The sequence below is a fragment of the Chiloscyllium plagiosum genome, chromosome 5 (assembly GCF_004010195.1).
Source record: "Chiloscyllium plagiosum isolate BGI_BamShark_2017 chromosome 5, ASM401019v2, whole genome shotgun sequence".
In the NCBI taxonomy this organism is placed as follows: domain Eukaryota; kingdom Metazoa; phylum Chordata; class Chondrichthyes; order Orectolobiformes; family Hemiscylliidae; genus Chiloscyllium; species Chiloscyllium plagiosum.
The window spans coordinates 49,837,634-49,850,985 of NC_057714.1; the positions used below are offsets into that span (position 1 = coordinate 49,837,634).

General features: G+C 38.9%; 1 protein-coding gene across 2 annotated transcripts in view; it reads right to left on the reverse strand.

Moving 5' to 3' along the window:
- Nucleotides 1-13,352, reverse strand: part of LOC122549886 (band 4.1-like protein 4B) — a 385,280-nt gene that overhangs the window by 141,821 nt on the left and 230,107 nt on the right. Inside the window, exon 16 of one of the 2 annotated variants that reach the window (XM_043690061.1) lies at nucleotides 11,918-12,687. The exons of the other annotated variant lie outside the window; for it this stretch is intronic. Coding sequence (XP_043545996.1) covers nucleotides 12,531-12,687 — 157 coding nt within the window. The 3' untranslated portion in view covers nucleotides 11,918-12,530. Of the gene's footprint in view, nucleotides 1-11,917; nucleotides 12,688-13,352 lie in introns of those variants that run through there. 2 annotated transcript variants of the gene reach the window in all.

Here is a 13,352-nt window from a genome sequence, read left to right on the forward strand (position 1 = left end):
TCGAGGAATTTCCATGACCAACCTTGTGAAAGAGGTGCTTTGATTCTTAGGACTCAGTGGGTTTGTTCCAAACTTCAACAGTGTAGTGGCACCGTTAACTGATTTGCTGAAGTAGAACACAAGGTTTCGGTGGACGGAACAATGCCAGCAGCATTCAACCATTTGAAATCAATATAAACCACCAAACCAGTTTTAGCTATACCACACCTTTCAAAACCTTTTAAAGTCGCCAACGATGCTAGTGGTATTGGAGTTGGAGCTGTACTTCCAGCAGAAGGTTTGAACTGCCCGTTGGTTACTTTTCGAAAATCAACACCCACCAGAGGAAATACTCCACAATCGAAAGGAAACAATTGGGTTTGGTACTGGCCTTACAACATTTTAATGTGTATGTCATGAGCAACGTCTCAGAGACGGTTATGTACATGGATCACAATCCGCTTACACTTTTATAGCACATTAAAGACAAGAATATGAAACTATTTCATTGGAGTCTTATGTTACAGACTTTTAGTGTAAAAATCATACATGTTGTGGGTCGTAAGAATGTAATCGCGGATGAGTTATCACGAATTTAACTGATAGCGTTTAGATGAGATTGTATTTATTTAATGTTTTACATATATATGTATGTAGGTATATGGGAAGTAGTTAAGGTGAACTTATATTAAAATTATCTGCATGTTAGGGTAATGTGTTAACAAAAAATAAAAAATGAAACTATTTTTCTTTATGATGGCTAATTTTTTCTTAAGGAGGGAGGGGTAATAAAGATGTGGGTATACTTTAAGAGAGTTAAAAGCTAGCAAAAACTACCTGACACCACCAAGTATTCTGAAAAAAGATACAATGTAACATGTGCTCCAGCTACTGGAGTAGCTCGTTTTCTGGAAACAACAAAACAGATTCAATTTAGGCCAATTAGTTTAAATTATACCCCGAAAAATACTAAACTCTAATCCAATTTGAATTGAGTATATTGACAATGTTAAAAGCCAATGGCACAATCTGATGCTTTGGGTGTATAAGACTGGGGCAAAATTGTACAGTTGAGAGGAGACCTGCCAAGCCACCAGCATGTAAAGATTCTGTGAAAACATAGCTCTCTTAAAGCGGTACCTTTATTGATCAATAACCTGTGAAGCAGAATCCCGAAGAAGAAGAAAAAATGAGCGGAATACAGAGAAAACTAAAAGCTGCCTGGTTTTGAGATAAGAAGTTGTGTTTCGGAAATCATAATTGGGAGTTTTATCGGACTAGTATTATAGAAGGGTAAAGTAAAAGATAGGTTAGAAGAAGGAGTTGTAAATAGTTGTTAGTTAATTATTCTCTGTTATACCTTAAGAAATAAAGTTGTTAATTTTTACTTTAAATAGTCCTTGGCCTCTCGGATTTCCAAAGATTACTGCACAGGATAAATCTTTTCTGTGTTGCTGATTTACAGTAAGCAGGAGAGTTTACCCCGTGTTGTTACAAGCATGCCTGCATTTTCCTCACAGCTCACCCTTCCACCTGGCTTTGTTTGCTCTGCGCTCCACAGGCAGTTGACAGAAACGTGCACAGAGACAAACAGTAACTGCTGCTGCAGGCCAATCAAACAGAAGAAGAACCAACTCTGGAACATCTAAAACTTGTTGGCTTTTTCATTACAAAATGCCCACAACCAAGTGCTTTAGACCAGCATATTTCATTGTCCAGGACCACATGGTAAGGGATCCACTGAAGTCTGGGGCAACTGCCATAAATAATCAATATAGAAAGGCCAGTCTAAGGGTTGCCTGCTACAGTAAACTCAGACACTGGAAACTAAGCAGAGGCCCTGAGGTTTATGTTGACATGGAATTTATCTTGTAAATATCACATATATTACTATTTCATTCAGTGCAACATGCAATATAGAAAAAAATAATCTTGTTGTACTCTCTTGTAACTTCCAATTTGAAATACTTTGGAATGTACAAGTCTCATGATAAAGTATATTTTCAGAAAGAAATACACATTGTTAGATATTTTATTACAGCTCTCACCCATTGTGAATAGGAACATTGGCAGTCCGTTTTTTTGGCCAGCTCCAGAAAAGAATCTAAAAAGGTTTTGATAGCAAACAAACGTTACTTATTTTTTTAAAAAAACTGCCAAACATCTGGTTTTCCACCATAAACAGTGCACTAAGCAGGTGAAAGAGCCCGCAAAACGTACAAAGGAGATGGACAAACTGTAGCAGGCTCAAATCATGGGCTCCAGCATACCCCTGGGGCACACCAACGAGTAGCGACCCTATTTTGCAATGCACTCTGGAACATGCAGTACCTTCACAGAAATCCATCGCTGTGCCCCACACACTGTAGGCCCTCAGTGCATTTTTGCATTTCTAAAATATCTAAAATAAAATATCATCACACAGTAATAGAGGTGACTGTCCTTTTCAGACTCCAAGCATTTGGTCCTATGATACAGATAATTTGCGTCTCTGGGCATCACTGATTCCATTTGGTCTCATTTGGCCTGCTTTACTGCAGACTGTTGGCCAGGTAAGAGTGGTGCTTGATAATAGTAACATGGCAAATATGTGCTCAAGTTGATGTCCCTTGGAAGAACAGCACTACCCTATAGAATGTCTGTAGGCAGAAAAGAGACGATGGCTCTTTTGACCAAACATGATTTTATATGACATAAGGCTGTTATGGAGTTACAGTAGCCAGATGCTTCTCAAAATCCTCAGCTGGCACCTTGGATGAGTACTGGATCAGGTTCAAAGGTCCAACTACCACACATTAGCACCAAGAGTAATTATACTGGTAAAGCTGCTTGGTAAAGATGTAATTACAATGGGTAAATAAACAATAATTCAGAGGAACGAAAGTTGATCCATACAGTCATTGTATTTGCTAAATTGTATATGTAGCTTTGATAAAATGAATGGGAGCTCTGCTGACTGATACAACAGAAGTTACTAGCTTACAATAAACAGATAGTAGTATCTATTAGGTGGGGAGATGATGTGGATATCACTGTATATGGGGAAGTCAAGATAAAGCATTTCACGAGACTGGTTTCTCTCCTCTATATTAGGGAAAGATGATGACATCTTGGTAATATCACTGGGAAAATATCCAGAGGTACAAGTGAATGCTGAAAGTGCTTCCCATCCACCATGGCAAGGTAACTAGTAGAATTTCATTTTAAATAACAAATCTGGAATTGAAAGCTAGTCTCAGCAATTATAACCATGAAGTTTGCATTAATTGTCATAAAAACTCCATTTGGTTCATGGCAGCTCTTTAGACAAAGAAATCTGCTATCCTTTTTGGATCTGTCCTACGTGTGACTTTAGACCTAAATGTGCTTGACTCTTAAGTGCCTTTTCCACTCAGTTTAAAGGGGCACTTAGGGAATGGCAACAAATGCCAGCCTTAAACCCAATAACAAATAACAAGGAAGTACATGGCATTTTCTGACTGCTATGCTATGCTCAGTACCTTCTCCCTTCAACTTTGACACAGGGAGAATGTTATCAGATTCTTTGCTAACTCAACATCACAACACACAAGACTAATCCAAGCACGTGAAGAAACACCTCAATGTCAAAACTGCATACTCCATTAAATACTATGACCAACAGGATAATAAAGGCCCAGGGAAAGGTTACATGTGACATCAGTTGGAGTCGAGACTGCAGCCTCAATCTCCCCTGTGCTAGAGTTACAGTCTCCCTGCGGGAAATGCATTAGCTAATTTGTCCCCAGCAAGTTCTTATAAACAGCATGTGCAAACACTCTGCATTAATCTGTTTTGTGATGCTGATCGAGGAATAAATCTTAGTCAGAACACCTCACAGCATCAGGGACCCAGGTTTGATTTCACCTTTCAGCGACTGTCCGTATTGAGTTTGCATATTCTCCCTGTGGGTTTCGTCTGGGTGCTCCAGTTTCCTCCCATAGCCCAAAAACGTGCAAGTTAGGTGGATTGGCCATGCTAAATCACTCAGTATCCAGGGTTGTGCAGGTTAGGTGGATTTGCCATGGGAAGTGCAGGTTAACAGGGATGGGGTGTCTGGGTGGGATGCTCTTCAGTGTCGGTGTGGACTCAATGGGTGAATGGCCCGCTTCCACACTATAGGGATACTATAACTCCCCTGCCTTTCTTCAAAATAGTGCAATGCACTCTTTATGCCCACCTAAACAGGCAGATGGTGCCTTGTTTTAAAGTGTATTCCAAAATGCATGGCCTCTGATTAATGCAAAACTCTCTTTGCTTTGCAGTGGAATGTGAATCGTGATATTTTTGTGCTCGAGTCTTGCAGCAGAACTTGAAACTTGTGACTCAGATCAAGAGTGCTACCAATCAAGCCACAGTTGACAGTCTTATCAAACAATGAATTTGCTTTATGCATAATGTGCACAATGCATTGTTGCCAACACCTCCAATGACTATTTGGTGTGTTCTCATTACACTCTATTTCAGAACAACTGTGAACTTTAAAGCCATTGGCAGGTTAGCACAGAAGGTGGAGCTGTGTTGATGAATTTATAAAACCATCATCTTATTGATGATTAATGTTGTGAAACTTAAGCTTAGCAAGCACTATTGTAGAACTCTTCCTGAAAAAAAAAGATTGTATCTCAATTTAAATCTGAGATTATAGATGTACTATAGTTAAGGGTAATAAAGAATATAGAGCTAAGGCAAATAGCAAGATTTAGGATACAAATCTCAATGAATGGAGGAACAAGTTTGAGGACTGAATGACCTACTCCAATTCCTAACTAACTGAAGGTAGTAACTTGTGTTAATAAAGAGAGGCACAGTTGTTGCCATATGTTGCCTCCCTTCCTACAAAAATAATTCAGACGGGTATTTATAAAGAAAAAGTAGTCATGCAATCTTTGGAATTGGATGGAAGTCCTAGAGAAAAGAAGAAAATCATAGAATCACACTGTATAGCCCACCAAGTCTGTGCTGACACAAACTAATCTAAATCTACACTAAAATGGACTATTTATTTCTACCTAACTGAAAGCAGTTGCTTATATGCAAGGTGGATCATAAAGCAAATATAAGCAATGAAATTAAGGCATAAAGAAAAATTCAAATCTGATGAGAAATAATTGCTGTGAATCCTTTAAATGACATGACACTCCTTTTAAATAAGGTCCCAGTAATACTGAAAGGATTGTTCTAAAAGGACAACAGGTACTGAGCAAAATGGGAGATTGTAACATGGGGGACATCTCTTATCTATCTGAAGACATGGAAAATATGGGCAGAAATCTAACATTAAAAGGATGCACCCTCTATTTGACTAATAAGTAAATGGCATACTTCATGAATTCTGTGCATGTTCAAACTTGGCAAAAATTAAATATTTTTTCAATTTCACCAGACTCAAAATGTTAATTCTCTTTTCTTCCCAGAAATGTAGACAGACCTGCTGAGGTTCTCCAGCAATTTGTGTTTTTGTTTCAGATCTCCAGCTTCCACGTTTCTTTGTCGTATTGTATAATGTCCATCTTAACCTAGCTGTTGTGACACAAAAATCAAGTCCAATGGAGATGCTTAATCCTCTCCACCTCCAAAAACAAATGGATTGAATTTCTAGTGTTCACTTCCAGGCACTTGGCCCACTTGTACCAGTAATGAGGCTTACCAGCAAGAATCTTTACAGATTGGGATCCTGGCCTGACTTCAGTGTCAAATTTGATGTTTAAAATTTAAAATTTGTGCAAAATACCGTAGTATCAATGGGAATGGCAGTAGTTAAGATTTTAATGCAGTGGTCTTCTATATAATTATTTTCAGTAATAAAAATTTCCTCACACTTCTGATGTTTGGAGAAGCTTAATTGATTCTTACAACATGACAATTTAGAAGATAGTTCTTGGAATTTTGAGATGATGAGAATTATCATTGAACTTCTTTCATTATGCATAGATCAAATTAATGTGAAACATGAATGCAGTGAACAAGTTTTAGATGTCCAATAACTCAAGCCTGCATGAAAGGACACATTTTCTTAATTTTCTTTTCCTATTCACTTAAATTCCATACTTCATAAGTTCCAGAAGTTTTAAATATCTGTGCACTTAACTTGATGCCACTTTGATGCTGTGTTTTCCTGTACCAGAGTGACACTGCATAGACAATAGTTATTGAACTTTGGTTTAAATATTTCAGAATGAATATGGCATTGAAATATTCCTCTGTCGTTAAAACTGAATAACTGATCAACCCTTTTGCTCACTTTTAGTTATACCACCCTCATGGTTCCTATTTTCTCCTACTCTGATGACGACAGGTTATCAATGTTGCTGTTGTTGGAAGCCAGTCTACTCTGACAATAGGGAAGACTTTGATTTCAGACAGCCAGTACTTTTATTGACTTGCTGTTGAGAGAGACCAGAGGTCAAAATACACAGATGTATTTGAAGACTAAAGAGAAAATTTAAAATCACATCATGGCAAAGCCACCATCAACCGCCTTACCCTTCCACAGGAACCTGATCCAGTTGACTCTTCTATGGCTAGAGTTTGTAAGTAATAGGGCAGTCTAAGAACATTAACTCATATGCCATAATCTTAATATAAGCAAGTTGAATGGAATTTTTTTATTCCACAGGTAAAGAGGGAAGACACAAATTAGCGATTGTCAGCTTTCAGGGGGGGGGGGGGGGTGGGTGGAATGTCATGGCAGTGCTGATATATGCAAGGCCAGGGTAAGATATGAAGAACTAGAGAAGCAAATGTTTTGATTCGCATTAGTGATGCTGTTAGAAAAGAAATTGCTAGCTATTCACTGCCTAATAGTTAATTTTATGCAATACAGAATGAGAACTGCTTGTGGGAACGATAATGGAGAACAAAAGAACACCAGCATGGAGGTCTGTTTTACACTCAAATGACATATTGCTTGTGTGTTTTAGTGATGTAAATGTTAAACAATTTATCTCCAATTTTGGATGAGCGCCTGAAATTTTCAGATAGCTTTGATCACACTGAGATCACACTGCACACTTCAACATTGTCTCTTTATCATAATTCATCATGTATTTTAATTGCCAGACATACACATACATTTTCTTGCTCTCTTTTGTCGAAGTTCACAATTGTACGATGTTTGTATCTTATACAGTAAACCCCTCCAACATTTTATACAGGAATCAATTGAAGAACCTTTGCAACAGTCACATAGTTACCAGTGACTCACTAACATACACACTCAGCAGCAACACATCTTAAAATGCCCAGAGGTCATCTTCACAGCAATACCTATGATACTTGTACCTAGTACATTCTATAAACTGTAGTTTAATGCAGTAAGGTAGCATTTATGATAAGAGTACCACAGTACACTTATTTTGATGAAACTGACCACAGGTGTTGTGGTTCTGTTCGCAGAGCTGGAAGTTTTTGTTGCAAACGTTTCGTCCCCTGGCTAGGCGACATCATCACTGCTTGGGGGCCTCCTGCGAAGCGCTTCTTTGATGTTTCCTCCGGTGTTTATAGTGGTCTGTCCCTGCCACTTCCGGTTGTCAGTTTCAGCTGTCCACTGTAGTGGTTGGTATATTGGGTCCAGGTCGATTTGTTTGTTGATGGAGTTTGTGGATGAATGCCTCTAGGAACTCCCTGGCTGAATTCCTCGAGGCATGGCATTCATCCACAAACTCCATCAACAAACACATCGACCTGGACCCAATATACCAACCCCTACAGCGGACAGCTGAAACGGACAGCCGGAAGCGGCAGGGACAGACCACTATAAACACCGGAGGAAACATCAAAGAAGCGCTTCGCAGAAGGCTCCCAAGCAGTGATGATGTCGCCTAGCCAGGGGACGAAACGTTTGCAACAAAAACTTCCAGCTGGGCGAACAGAACCACAACAACGAGCACCCGAGCTACAAATCTTCGCACAAACTTTGACCACAGGTTGATAATTTGAATTTAGAAAGAATGTTCCATACAGGAGGTAAACTGCAAGTATAAAAATGACTAGATTTACTTCCTTTCCAACTTTAGTACTTACCTTACCAAAGGAAGTAAAGTCAACTATATTGGGAAGGAGAAGACAGGTAATTACATAAGAATCAATATAATTAGCTGAGAATGCCAATGAATACTAAGTTTTAGATTAGATTACTTACAGTGTGGAAACAGGCCCTTCAGCCCAACAAGTCAACACCGACCCGCAACCCACCCAGACCCATTCCCCTACATTTACCCCTGCACCTAACACTACAAGCAATTTAGCATGGCCAATTCACTAACCTGCACATTTTTGGACTGTGGGAGGAAACCGGAGCACCCGGAGGAAACCCACGCAGACACGGGGAGAATGTGCAAACTCCACACAGTCAGTTGCCTGAGGCGGGAATTGAACCCGGGTCTCTGGCGCTGTGAGGCAGCAGTGCTAACCACCGTGCCACCTACGACAAGTTCTGAAATAAATTTGGAACGTAGAGGACAACAATAGATACTTCTACGCTGATCCACAACTTTTGTTACATCTACTTAATATCCACTGCTTCAGGATCTTGTTTCCTTAATCTTACACTGTAGGAGATAGTAAGACATTCACTAGATCTGTAAGAAAGAGCAAGTTAGAAATGTTGGCCACTCAAAACACAAGGTAATCTTGCTGTAAAGAAAGTAAGTTGTTTTACTTTATTCTGGATGTGAATTTTACTGTTTTTGTATATACTACATATTGACTAACAGAACAAATTGCTCTTTTTGTCTTACTGTCCCAGTTCAAAGCACTAGAATGTAAAAGCTTGACAATGACGTAGTCCTTAGGAATATCACTAATTTAAATTGTTTACCAAATGATCATCATGTAGCACAAGACTGCTTGCAAGAATGGAAGAGAAGAAAATTTAATTTAAAATTTTAGAGAAATGCTGTTTTTAAAGAAAAGATATAGCAACAAGTGCTCAGCATAGTTTGTATGAAATTTTCCTTCAAATTAGTATAAACACTCCCATGCAAAAATTAAAAAGCTTGCAAAATGCATCCTTCTGAAAGAAGGACAGGTCTTCTTTTGTCTGTTACAATAAAATCACTTGGTATTTTTAATTATCGTGCTCTTAGACAATTCAGTGAAGCACGCATAGAATCCTTACAGTATGGAAGCAAGCCCTTCGGCCCAACAAGTCCACACCAACCCTCCAATGAGTAACTCACCCAGAACTATTCCCCCTACACTATATTTACTCCTGACTAATGCATCTAACCTACACATCCCTGAACACTATGGGCAATTTAGCACAGCCAGCTCACCTAATCTGCACATCTTTGGACTGTGGGAAGAAACCCGAGCACCTGGAGGAAATCCACACAGAAACGGGGAAAATGTGCAAACGCCACACAGACAGTCAAACCCAGATCCCTGGTGGTGTGAAGCAGCACTGCTAACCACTGAGCCACCAAAGCAATGACAAATGTATACTCTGCAAATGTAAACCCATGACTTGCAAAGTCCAACGATGCACCTGGTGACCAAGTTAATAGATGAAGGAAGGGCTGTTGATGTCATATACATGGACTCTAGTAAGGTATTTGATAAGGTTCCCCATGGTAGACTAATGGAGAAAGTGAAGTCATATGGAGTGCAAGGTGTTCTAGCTAGGTGGATAAAGAACTGGTTGAGCAGCAGGAGACAGAGTAGTAGTTGAAAGGAGTTTCTCGAAAGGTGACCAGTGGTGTTCCACAGGGGTCAGTGTGGGGGCCACTATTGTTTGTAATATACATAAATGATCTGGGAAAGGGCATTGTTGGTATGATTAGCAAGTTTGCAGCTGACACGAAGATTGGTGGAGTAGCAGAAAGCATAAGGGACTGTCAAAGAATACAGGAGGATATTGATAGACTGGAAAGTTGGGCGGAAAAGTGGCAGATGGATTTCAATTCAGACAAATGTGAGGTGATGCATTTAGGCAAGACTAATTCTAGAGCGAATTATACAATGAACGGAAGAACCTTGGGAAAAGTTGATGGGCAGAGAGATCTGGGAGTGCAGGTCCATTGTACCCTGAAGGTGGCTGCACAGGTGGATAGAGTGGTCAAGAAGGCATAGAGTATGCTTGCCTTCATTGGACGGGGTATTGAGTATAAGAGCTGGCAAGTCATGTTAACATTGTAAAGATATTGGTTCGGCCACATATAGAATACTGCGTACAGTTCTGGTCGCTACATTACCAAAAGGATGTGGATGCTTTGGAGAGGGTGCAGAGAAGGTTTAGAGGGCTGTTGCCTGGTATGGAAGGTGCTAGCTATGAAGAAAGGTTGAGTAGGTTAGGTTTATTTTCATTAGAAAAAAGGAGATTGAGAGGGGACTTGATTGAGGTTTATAAAATCATGAAGGGTATAGACAGGGCAGATAGAGACAAGCTTTTTCCCATGTTGAAGGATTCAATAACGAGAGGTCACGCTTTCAAGGTGAGAGATGGAAAGTTTAAGGGGGATACACGCAGCAAGTACTTCACACAGAGGATGGTGGGCGTTTGGAACGCGTTACCAGCAGAGGTGGTAGAGGCAGGCACAGTAGATTAATTTAAGATGCGCCTGGATAAATGCATGAGTAGGTGGGGAGTAGAGGGATATAGATGCTTAGGAATTGACCAACAGGTTTAGACAGCACATTTGGATCGGCTCAGGCTTGGAGGGCCGAAGGGCCTGTTCCTGGGCTGTAAATGTTCTTTGTTCTTTGGTCAGTGTAGAGAGTGAACCCACTACCTTGACGTTATTAGCACCACAATCTAACCATCTTAGGTAACCGACCAACACAGCTTATCTGATTTTGCTCTTTAAGTAAGTTTGTTTCAGTAAGTATAAAGATAGCTGATAACATTAATGAACTAGGTACTTATGGGAATACAAATGTCAAATGGCTCTGCAATTCAATATTCTACTTGATTACAACAAAATGAACAGGATATTTTAAGTTGCCAAAATTTTTCTTGTTTCATCAAATGTGTATCCAGCAACAGATTCACCTCAAAATGATTAAAAATATAATTCAGTGCTTATTTATTCTGAGAATGAACCAAAAGATGATTGAATCAGGCACAAGATTAGTGGAGATTTCACTCAGCAGTTTTAGCTTAAAAATCTTGTTCTGGATCTCTAAAGCATTGTGTGATTGTGTACTAATATACAGGTTCACACTCTTAATTCTCCATAGTCAGTTCCAAATCCCCAATGATCCAATAAAACACATTAGAATTGTGGATTTCCTTACATAAATAATTTCTTTTTTCCTTTCCTTAGTATTGCCCCTTTACTATTTTCTCTTCCTGAACATGGTGACTCATGATACAATAGTTTTGCAGAAGCTAACAGCTGATCAGCTGCATACATGACTATTCTTCACGTCAGTCAGTACAGCATATATCAACAGGAAACAATCCTCTTAACTCAGTCCTCACCTGTACTTTTACCAAAGGTCAGTGTATAACGAGCATGAATTGGCATTGCTCAGGATTGGGGTGTGGGTGGGGTTAGGCATCGAACCTGATGAGAATGCCTTGCAACATCTTAGACTGAGATCAGTTTCTCAACATAGGTGGTATTTGGAACCTTCTTGTCTGTTACCACTACTCAGATACATTTGCTCTTGTAATCATCACTGTGCCAGAAAAGATATATTTTTTATATCTTAAGTCATTCTGATTCTTCTCATGCTCTCCTTCTGCCAAATAGTGGCATAACAATACTGGTAGTGAGCTGAATTGCAAATTCCTCCCATCAGACATCCTTACAGGAATGTAGTAGATGACACAGCAAGAGCTCAGAAGAGGAGTGGAAAATAAGATGGATTAAATGTTTAAGAAACTTTCTAAAAACATTTTGACTAATGGACACATCCTTATTTCAGTATTAATCTGAACAAACTGAATGATTTCTCTAAATAAAATAGCAAGTCACAGTTCACACCATTTTATCAAGGTTTTGGCTTTCTGATTTACTTATTTACAGAAGTGCGAAAGCAAGACATATTGAAGTCTCAATGTGCATTTTTAAATAAAAGTCTCTAGACAAAGCAGAACGCTTGAAAATTACATTTGGATACTCTAAGCACTATTTTGTAGAATGATTTGAATTCAGTGAAACTCCTTGCATCATTATAACATTTACACAAAGTGTAAGCGCTCATCACTGCAACAGTATCTCAACTTTTGGTAAATACTAGTCTTACTCAAATGTCTTTTCCTAACAGAAGATCTGCCATTGCTCCATTGCAAATATCAATACATTGACCCTGTATGATGCATATGTATAAAAGAAAATTCAACAAACCTAAGTTTGTTTTGCAAATGGTTCACAGAAATATTGAAAAAATTGTGATGTAATTGGCATCTTTAAAGCATGAAGAGATGGCTAGAGAAAAGTGTACATAAAGTTTTTTTAAAAAATGCAGTTTCCCAGATTACTTTACCCCCACTAATAGTTTTTCTTCACGAGTCAATCTGGATTGCAACTTGAATGGAAAGGGGTTTAAAATCACAGGAAAGAATGAACATTTTCCCATTCTTTTCAAAGTGTGGTCATGAGTTTATCTTGGTCAACACTATGTTTCCTGCCTCCCATGTTCTTCATATTTTGCTCTTGAACATATCTTGCGTTTCTGCCATTTCCTTCCTGCGATGGTGTCCGGTTGTAATATTTGTGCCTGTCATCATGGGGCGGTGGCCTGTACCGTGTGCACAGCGAGCAGTTAGTGAGATGAGACTTTACATAACACATGGATATCAAGTCATGGTTACTGAACAAAAGTAAACGGCATGCATGGTAGGGTTGAAGGGAGAAGAGGGATAAAGGGGGAAACAGTGAAAAATGTAGAAGACAGAATTACATATATTGGGAAATGATGGTTAAACATATCTTCTACTGTTTCAACAAAACTAGCGATACGGTCATCATTGCTAATAAATCAGTCCAAATGAAAGTAGCAAGGCGTAAGATTGCAATGTCATGCACTGAAGAATTTGTAGAATGGAGTTATTGTAATGCTCTACAAACTAACTTTCCAGCACATGCAGGGGCATGCAGAATTCCTTCCCAAAGGCTTGACATGCTGATAAATTCCACACATACTGCTTTCTTTGAACACAGTACATTTTTATTCTTTAAAACCTGATAAATTATTCAAAAGGCTACAAGATAGTTGCTGTGTCATATCTCTTCTCTTTGGTATAGCTTTACAAACTTTAAGGTCAAGAGTTGAAAAGTGATTTATGATAGAAAAATGTTTGGTTAAAGGTCAAACTTACAAATTCAACAAGTAATGCTAGTGACACTAACAAATACACATACAATTGAGCCATTAGGAAGGATGGTTTTAAAATTAAATGAAAG